The following is an 8,485-nucleotide window of genomic DNA, read 5'->3' on the forward strand; positions in this document are numbered from 1 at the left end:
AGCCCACGCTCATGCACATGTCCAGCCGGCGGCCTCGCGGCTGCTCTCTCCTGCACAAGGGCACGAGCCCGGCACGTGGACACGGGCCTGCTCACCCGCGCTGGGGCGTGACACCAGCCTGCCTGCCCCATCCCTCTCCTTGCACGGTCTCCACGCGTGGCCGCCTCTTTCTCTAAAGTCTGTGGTCTTTTGCTGGGAGCTCTCCTTCCAGAACCTTCTTCCAACCCAGCTTGAGATGAGTCAGGATGCTCCCGGAATCAGCACCCAGGCAATGGCCATACCTGTGTTTGGTCATTTTGTCTCCTAGGTCTTTTAAGCCATCCATCTGTGCAGACCCTGACCACCCTCCCCCCAGGGCACCCATCTGTGCACATCCTGACCACCCGTCCCCTTGCGTGCCCTGAGGGTAGCTTCATCATCTCCTAAGTGTTGGTCGTATCGCAGGCTGATCAGACCTCACTCCCGTTTCCTGGCAGATGTACCCCAGTAGGTTCCATGGGTCCCATCCCTACTCCAGTGACCCCAAGATGGGCTGGCGGCCTGATCAGTCCACGAGAACATCCCTCGTTGTCAGCCATCACCCTGAGGTCCGCGTGCAAATGATGGCTCTTTCCAGTGTCTGGGGCGGCTGGTTTTCCTTCTGCGACCCCCCTTGCTTCCCAGCAGCCAGGGCTGTCCCAGGCCCATCTGTAGGGGTGGGGGGAGGCCAAAGGGGCTCTGTGCCAAGGCCTGGCAGCCGGGCACTGTGGTGTGGGAAGATGGGGGGCAGTGGGCTGCAGAGAGTGTTGGCCCCGAACACTGGGATGGACCACCGGGTGCGGCTGTTCGAGCCTGTCTTCTGCCCTTCTCCCCGTGCTGCACGCCTCCACACTGCCCCGCACAGGCCTTCCTGCTGGCCTCCACCTTCCCGCACGCGCGGGAGAACCTCTCGCCTATGGGCGTTTGGCCCGGCCCCACCACCTCGGGTTACCGGGCTTCATGACAGACAGCTCGTTCCACAGCATCCTTGAGAAACCAGCCCCACATTAAGACACCCCAAGCACTCTCCAAGCCTCTAACGACTCTTCACCCAACTTGCCAAGAACACCTCACACCTCAGTCTTGCAAATAGGAACCCGTTCCTTTGAAGGAGGTGAAATCATGAGCAAGGCTTGTGAGCCTCGGCTGAGCGCTGACAGCAGAAGGCGGTTCTCAGGAACTCAGACGAGCAAGTCCCACATCCTCCCCGGGCCGCGAAGGACACGCACCCGATCGTGTCCAGAGGGAGGCCGCCGCAGGCTCAGCCCCACGCTGAGAACCCTGACGGGCTGAGTGGGTCACATGACGCAGTCCGGCCGGGGGAGAGCCCCTGCCGGCCTCGGGGGCCCTCCATGAGCCCCCACACCCGCGCCTGAGGGCGTGATGTCCTCTCGGGACCCCCTCCCAGGCCCCGGGTCGGACGCGGCACCCGGGCTGTGCCTGTGGCCTGTGTGCCCCGCGCCGTCTGCAGCAGCTGGCCCTCCTAAGCACAGGGGCCTCCGCGCTGACCTCGGCCAGGTCCCGCCTGCTCGTGGACAGTCTGTGGGCTAAGAACCGTTTCCACACTTGCACATGGTTGGGGGTAGAAAACCAGTGTTTTGTGACATGGGAAAACAGCATGAAATCCAAATCTCAGGGTCCTTAAATGGCGTGTTTCTGCCGCACAGCTGCGGTCCGCTTCCCCCCGCCCGCGGCAGACGCGACAGACGGGAGCACGGCCGCAGACGGGACGTGGCAGAGGCCGCGTGCTCACTCCCGCCCCAGAGCACCCTGAGGGGTGCAGACGGGCTTTTCGGGGGCAGAACTGGGCTGAGGAAGCCCCGTCAACCTGCTGTTTGCTATTCGTCTGAAGAGAGGGAGACGCGACTCCCGTCTTACGGAACGAGGAGCAGCCACGCGCCACCCACTTGGGGTCACGCGCAGGTGCACGGCGGCTTGCTGTCTGCCGGACCCCGCAGCGGACGAACCGCTTCCGTCCGACTCAGCTGGGGAGCCACCAGCTTCCTCTGCCTCCTGACCCTCAGCACCCACGCGGGGGACCTTCTGTGGCCATGGGGGCTTTGCAATGTGATTAGTTAAGGATGGCAACATGACAGCGTCCGGGATTTCGGGTGGGCGCTAGGTCCAACGACCAGCGCCCTCGTGAGAGGAGAGACGCAGACCTTTGCAGAGCACCTGGGTGAGGGCAGAGGCCGGAGGGACTCCGGGGCCACCGGGCACTGGAAGAGGCAGGAAGGACCTCCCCTGCAGCCTCCAGAAGGAGCGCAGCCCTGCGACACCGTGATTTCTGACCTTAGGTCTCCAGAACTGGGAGAGAATACAGTCCTGTTGTTTCAGGGCTTCTGGTTTGGGGTCGTCTGTTATGGACACCAGCGCAGTGACCATCCCACCTTCCGCTGGCTCGGTGTCCAGCGGGGCTGGTGCCAGCCTGGTCTGGATGGGAGAGGGCGGCAGGTGGGGTAGTGGTGGGGAGTTTGGTGAGGGAAGTGGGGCCAGGCCCCAACCGGGGCCTTCGGGGACCACGGTGGGGAGTGGGTGGCGTGGGGACCAAGTGAGGGCCATGGCCCCGTGTGTGCTTCAAACAACCCACCCAGCCCTGGCAGGGAGCAGAGGCCTGGGCCAAGTGGCAGGAGTGGCGACAGCGGTGAGGCCCGGCACGGAAGGACCAGGCAGGGGAGGCCTTTTCAATGTTAGCCTGGGCATCGCAGTGTGGGCCCCACAACTGAGGTCCCCGGAGAACAGACTCGTGGGCTTGGACAGGTGGGACTCGGAACTATCTGGGGCCCCCGGTCTGGTGAACGGAGCCAGAGGCCCGTGTGGGAGTCCTGAGTGATGGAAAGACAAGGGAAGCACCGGCTTGGTTCTCCGGAAGCTACAAAAAAGTCAAAATGCATCAGCTACCGAGGTCTCGTAAAGCCTGGAAACCCAGCGTCTTCTGTGGTTGAGGGGCCAAGGGGGAGCTGATGGACAGCGGGGCGCTCAGCAAACAGTCCCAGAGCCTCAGAGAAACCGGGACACTCCTGGAAGCAACGTGCAGCCAACCGGGCCCTGCGCGCCCTCCCTGCCCCCACCGAGCTCTCCGGCCCGGACCGCAGCCCCCTGCCCGCGGCTGCTTGCCTGCGGCGCCAGCTGGGTCCCCTGAACACTCCTCCGGGACGTGAGAGCACTGCTCAAGGCTACATGGCCAGGCCCTGCGGCCACTCAGACAGCAGCGCGGACGCCCACGCTGTCACTGGAGGGCTGTCCCCGACACACAGAATGAGAGAGAGCAAACGAGATGCGGCGCTGTGTGCAGAAGGTCACACGTGCCTCTGAACCAGCTTCACAGGCACACGTGCCCTGAGTGGTGCTGAAACACAGAGGGAAAGTTCTGGAAGGGGTATCCCTCTGGGGAGGAGCTGAGAGCTGGGGGCTTAGCCTCCACATCTCTACGCCGCACACGGTTTTATGAGAAACCCTTCACGTTCTCCTCGTGGAGGCTGCATGCGAACGCTAAAACAAAGATGCCCCCTGACCCCTCGGGGGCCCTTACCTGCTCCGGACGTCCTTGGTGCGGATGGGCGCCAGGAGGCTGAAGGAGGATTTGGCATCACAGGCCAGGGGGCTCAGGGGCCGGCCGGGGCCAAGGCCGCTGTGGGCCCGCAACAGTCTGCTCTGCAGGCGGGACTTGCAGTCGGCCTGACCCGGGTCCACCCTGTCTGCTGACCTTAGGGAATGGGAGGCCACCTTCTGGTCCACAGCCGGCAGCCTGGCGGTGCTCCCGGCCGAGGCCCTGTCCCGGTGCAGGAGGTCCAGGGAAGTGCTGAGCATTCCGGAGATACAGTGACCCCACGAGGAGGGGCTCCCTCCCGTGCTGCCCTGGGCCCTGCGGGATGTGGGGATTTCCTGCAAGGAGGTGCTCAGGCAGGGTGGGGAGTCCGTGTGCGTGGGGGGCCTGGGGACCTCGTCCTGCAAGGAGCCCCTGGAGGGGCTGGCCCCACCGTGTGCGGCCAGGTCCTCGTGGCTGGTTCGAAAACGCCTCCTCCTCCATGCCTTCTCGTCCAGCGACAGAGCTCGCTCCAGCCGGGGCCTCGTGGGTGGCTTTGGGGTGAAGGGTGTTGCCTTAGCTTGTGGGTCCTCATTGCTGATTTGGGCTGGAAGGTTCAGAGGGAGCACTGGGCTCTTCTCAGGGCCCTGAGCGATGTTGGTAGGCGGGGACCCGGGGTGGGCTGGAAGGTCTTTGCCCGCGTTTGGAAGCTGTCCCTTGAGCATTCTGTCTTCAGGCTGTGGATGGCCCTGAGCACCGGGCTGCGGGGGAGATGCCTCTGAATGGCCCAGGCCCACTAACTTGGATGGCATAGTCCGGGGGCCAGCTCTCCCAGGCGCTGGCAGCCCAGCACCACCCCCCCCCCAAGGAGACCGCTCCTACTCGGGGCTGCCAGCGAAGCCCAGGGTCAGGGATGATGGGTCAGACGTCGGCCGGCAGCCACAGAGGAGAGAAGGCTCAGAGGCTCCCCTTCGGCCCTGGGGCTGGCTGGTAGGGGCAGGGCCCGTTGCTGCATGGCTGGGAACCCTGAAGTCCTGCCGTCCCGCACAGGAACCTACAGGAAAACCGTGCTGTTAGCCTCCCACAGCCACGGCCCCCACGCCCCGTGAATGCTCCCATGGGACCGCTGTGGTGCGGGGTGACAGAGGGACAGGCCAGCAGCAGTCCGGCAAGAACACCCATCAGATGTTTGCCCCGTGCTTCCTCCTGGGAGGTGGGTGCAAGCTGGCACCTCTCCGGACGGGAAGCCTGCTCCTCTGGGCCACTAGGGCCGGGAGGGGGGCAGAACCACAACCCCAAGGTCAAGGCCAGTTCATGCAGCCTCCAACGGCGGGGGTCCCTGCACCCTCACTCACCGGCGTGCCCCTACCATCAGGCCTCCCGCAGACCCCGCCCCAAGAGAGGCCCCCTCGGCTGGTCGGCGGCCACGCCGCCGGCCGCCGAAGGCCCCAGGCTCAGAACCTGCGAGCCAGCGCGGCCTCCGCGGGTCCCCAGGGCAACGACCGCGGCGCAGGCGGACCCCAGCCCCGGCTCGTGTCCCCGACCCGCCCAGGGGTCAACCTGCGCTCCGGACTCGCGCCCCCACCCAGGGCCCCCCCGCGCCCCGGATTCGCGTCCCCGCCCCTACAAAGGATCGCCCCGCGCCCTGGATCCGTGCCCCCGCCCAGGGGTCACCCCGCGCTGCGGACCCGCGCCCCGCATCCCCGCCCAGGAGTCACCCCATGCCCTGAACTCGCGCCCCCACCCCGTCCAGGGTCGCCCCGTGCTCCGGACTCGCGCCCCCGCCCCCGCCCCCGCCCAGGGGTCACTCCGCGCGCCGGATCCGCGTACCCGCCCCGCTGAGGGGTCACCCGGCATCCCCGCCCAGTGGTCACCCGGCGCCCCGGATCCGCGTCCCCGCCCCCGCCCCCGCCCCCGCCCAGGGTCGCCCGGCGCCTCGGACCCGCGTCCCCGCCCTGGGGTCACCCTGCACCCCAGACGCGCGCCTCCAACCGGAGGTCGCCCCGCATCCCCGCCCAGGGGTCACCCCACGTCCCGGACCCGCGCCCTGCCCAAGGGTCGCCCTGCGCCCACCTCTCTGCGCCGCCCGCTCCCCGGCCCTGCGGGCCCGGCGGCCGCTCCCCGGCAACGGGCGTCCCGGGCGTCCGGGGCTTGGTCCCCGCAGCGGCCCCTGGCGGCCGGAGGACTCAGCGCGCCCGCGAGCGCGGAGGACCCGCTCCCCCTCGGCTTCCCAGGCTCCGCAAGGCGGGGTGCGCACACCGGGCCAGGCCTGCCCAAGGGACGTGCCTCACTTGCTGCCACGGCGGGGGGTGGGGTGGGGTGGGGTGGGGGTGGAGGTTGCCCAGCTGACCCACCCGCGCCCAACGTGGAGAAGCCCCTCCTGCCCGCGCCCACAGGCAGTGGCCTTGTCCCCCCACCACCACCACCCACGGTGACCCACAGACAAAAGGAAACAAGAGAGGACAGCGCTTGCGAGCGCAAAATACTTTATTTACCAATTTGCAGTGTAACAATTTGCGTTTAGGAAAAATAGCAGCTCCCGCCTGGCCTGGGAGGGAGCTTCTTGAATCAAAAGTCGCTGGCAGTCGGCGCAGGCAACGGTAGGCAGGCCAGGCGGAGGAAGCTGGGGGGCGCCAGGAGGGTCTGGGGTCCCAGGACCCCCACTGGGCATGGACCAAGGGACACAAGAGGCTGCTGCCCCGTCAACCAGCCCCAGCCTCTCTCAAAGTGACAGGAACAAACGCACCTAGACGTGCACGTGGGTGACACCATGGGAAAACCCTCCGTGGCCCTTCCTAGATGACCCAGGGCCCCAGGGAAACAGGAGGCCTGCGCCAATTCCACATCTATACCTTTCTGCACTTAGATTTAAAACACCAAGCAAACTACGTTCCCCAGCAGAACCTACAGAAATTATTTTCTAATGATTCTTATAAATATTTAAATCTCTTCTGCAGTCTCTTCAGACCTAACAAGAATGTGAATAATTTTAAGAACAGTCGATGAAGCCGTAAAGCTTGAGTCCAGGGGGAGGACTCTCCCTTTGTGGTTTCACGTGGCCCGCAGTCAGCACACGCCCCGCGGAAGGTCTGGTGTGGGAAAACCGGAGGCGGAGCCTCAGACTCGGGGCGCGTGTCCAGAAAGTCTTTTCCACCCCTCTCTTCAAGATGTCACCAACCCCTGAGAGGACGCCAACCAGGCGAGAGAAAGCAAGGCAACTGGATGGCGCCGTGAAGACCAGTCATAGCGGAGCACAAGGTGACGGTCACGCAAAGGGCGTGGCAGCCCCTCACGGTCTGACAGGGCGTTCCCACACTGAAAAAACCCAAATCCAATTCGTTACAGTGACAGTTTTAGTACTGGCGGATTAATGGGACGTGTGGACGCCCCGTGTGGGATGTAGCTGTGGGAGGCAGGGTCCCCCCTCGTGGACCGGCCAAGCCAGGCCCCTGGGTTGTGTGGGACACAAAAGCAGCAGCTGGAAATGTCTTTGCTACCGGAGAGATGCACTTCAGTGACACGGGGCCTCTCTCAAAGCTAATTCTTGCTAAACCGAGTCCACAGTTCCTTGAGGACTTTGATGCAGAAAGGACCTCCCAGGGCTCTCGCCCACGGCCGCCAAGCAGGCGGTGGGGCTCTTCTGGGCCCAAGGCTCGCTCGCCACACAGCGTTTTAAAGGAACCCGTGGGGGGGGGGGGGCAGGATAAAGCACGGTTAGGTTTGCAGAGACACCTGGGTTCCTCAAGAGCGAAGTCTTTCCTGCAGCAAAGATGCCTCCGGCCTCACCCAGCACAACACTCTTCCACGACTGAGACTTTTACCCTTAAATCGCTGTTAGGTGAGCGAAGGAGCCAAGAGCTCCCCGTCCTGGCCAGCGTCTTACAGGTGCAATGCACCTGACCCCAGCCACCCTTCAGGGGCTGCGGCAGAGGAGCGAGTACAATCACGTCGAATCACTGCTGTGCCCGTTTGGGACACAGGGACGTTGCCGGCAATCCGTCCGAGTTCTTGGTGGAGCATAATAATGACTTCAGGGTTGCAGATGCTACTCTAGGACGGGGACTCTTCTAGCTCAACGCCGGGTATTTTCTCTGGCCAATCCTCCCCATCCTTGAGCCTCCCGAGGGGGCCGAGGCCTGGAAAGACAAGGAAGAGTGCTGACTTCCACGCACCCAGCCTCTGAGGCCGGTGGCATCCCGGGAACACCCGCGACACTCGGCTGTGCAGGACCGTTTACACCGACCCACAGCAGCCCCTGGTACCTGACTAGGTCAGGACCAATCAGGCGGTCTCTTTAAAGGTGTCTGCAGTTTTGTCAGGTGGTGAGAGGGGAGGCCGACAGCAGCGGCCGCCCGGGAGAGCCCACGGCAGCACGCAGGCATTCACCTGTGCCCCCTCGCAAACCCTAGCTGGAAGGAACATCAGAGTAAAGCAGACTACAAGACGGAAGTAACAGGACAGAAAATAACCACATCTCAGAGTAGAAAAACAGGTGTGCGGCGGCCAGACCGTAACTTGGGTGGGACATGGCGGCCCTGAGGTCGGGGTGGCGGGGGAGCCAAGAACCGGGTGCAGAGGGAACAGGCCCGACCACCCCAGGCAGTGAGGACAGGGGCTGCACCAGGACACCCGGGCTCAGGTGAGAGTTTACATCCTGAATGCCAGGATGACGCCCCGTCCCCTCCCCCGCCCTCCCCAAACAGGCAGCCAGTCTGTACGCTACGGACAAGAACTGGGAATGGAGGAGAGAGAAGGCAGAGGGAGAGAAATACGAGGGAACATTCAAGAACATTCCCCAATTGCCAGACATGGGGTGGCAGGTGAGGGGTGGCCAAGGCCAGCACGTAGGAGTCAGACCCAGACCCACAGCGCAGTGTGTCAGCAGGAAAGCGCAGGAGTCCTGGCTGGGTTACGCCCGCAGCGGGCGGGGGGGGGGGGGGC

General features: G+C 64.5%; 2 protein-coding genes across 2 annotated transcripts in view; both read right to left on the reverse strand.

The window, feature by feature from the left end:
- The window catches only part of INPP5E (inositol polyphosphate-5-phosphatase E), a 12,276-nt gene extending 6,612 nt beyond the window's left edge, over positions 1–5,664 (reverse strand). The window contains exons 1-2 of the mRNA XM_040632206.1: positions 5,618–5,664; positions 3,551–4,598 (exon numbers count right to left, since the gene is read on the reverse strand). Of these exons, the coding sequence (XP_040488140.1) occupies positions 3,551–4,356 (806 nt within the window). The 5' untranslated portion in view covers positions 4,357–4,598; positions 5,618–5,664. The remainder of the gene's footprint in view (positions 1–3,550; positions 4,599–5,617) is intronic.
- A 349-nt stretch (positions 5,665–6,013) lies between these two features.
- SEC16A (SEC16 homolog A, endoplasmic reticulum export factor) overlaps positions 6,014–8,485 on the reverse strand; it is a 32,235-nt gene continuing 29,763 nt past the window's right edge. Inside the window, exon 31 of the mRNA XM_040632205.1 lies at positions 6,014–7,680. Within this exon, the coding sequence (XP_040488139.1) occupies positions 7,612–7,680 (69 nt within the window). The 3' untranslated portion in view covers positions 6,014–7,611. The remainder of the gene's footprint in view (positions 7,681–8,485) is intronic.

This window comes from Ursus maritimus, unplaced genomic scaffold, assembly GCF_017311325.1.
Source record: "Ursus maritimus isolate PB19 unplaced genomic scaffold, ASM1731132v1 scaffold_17, whole genome shotgun sequence".
NCBI classification, from domain to species: Eukaryota; Metazoa; Chordata; class Mammalia; order Carnivora; family Ursidae; genus Ursus; species Ursus maritimus.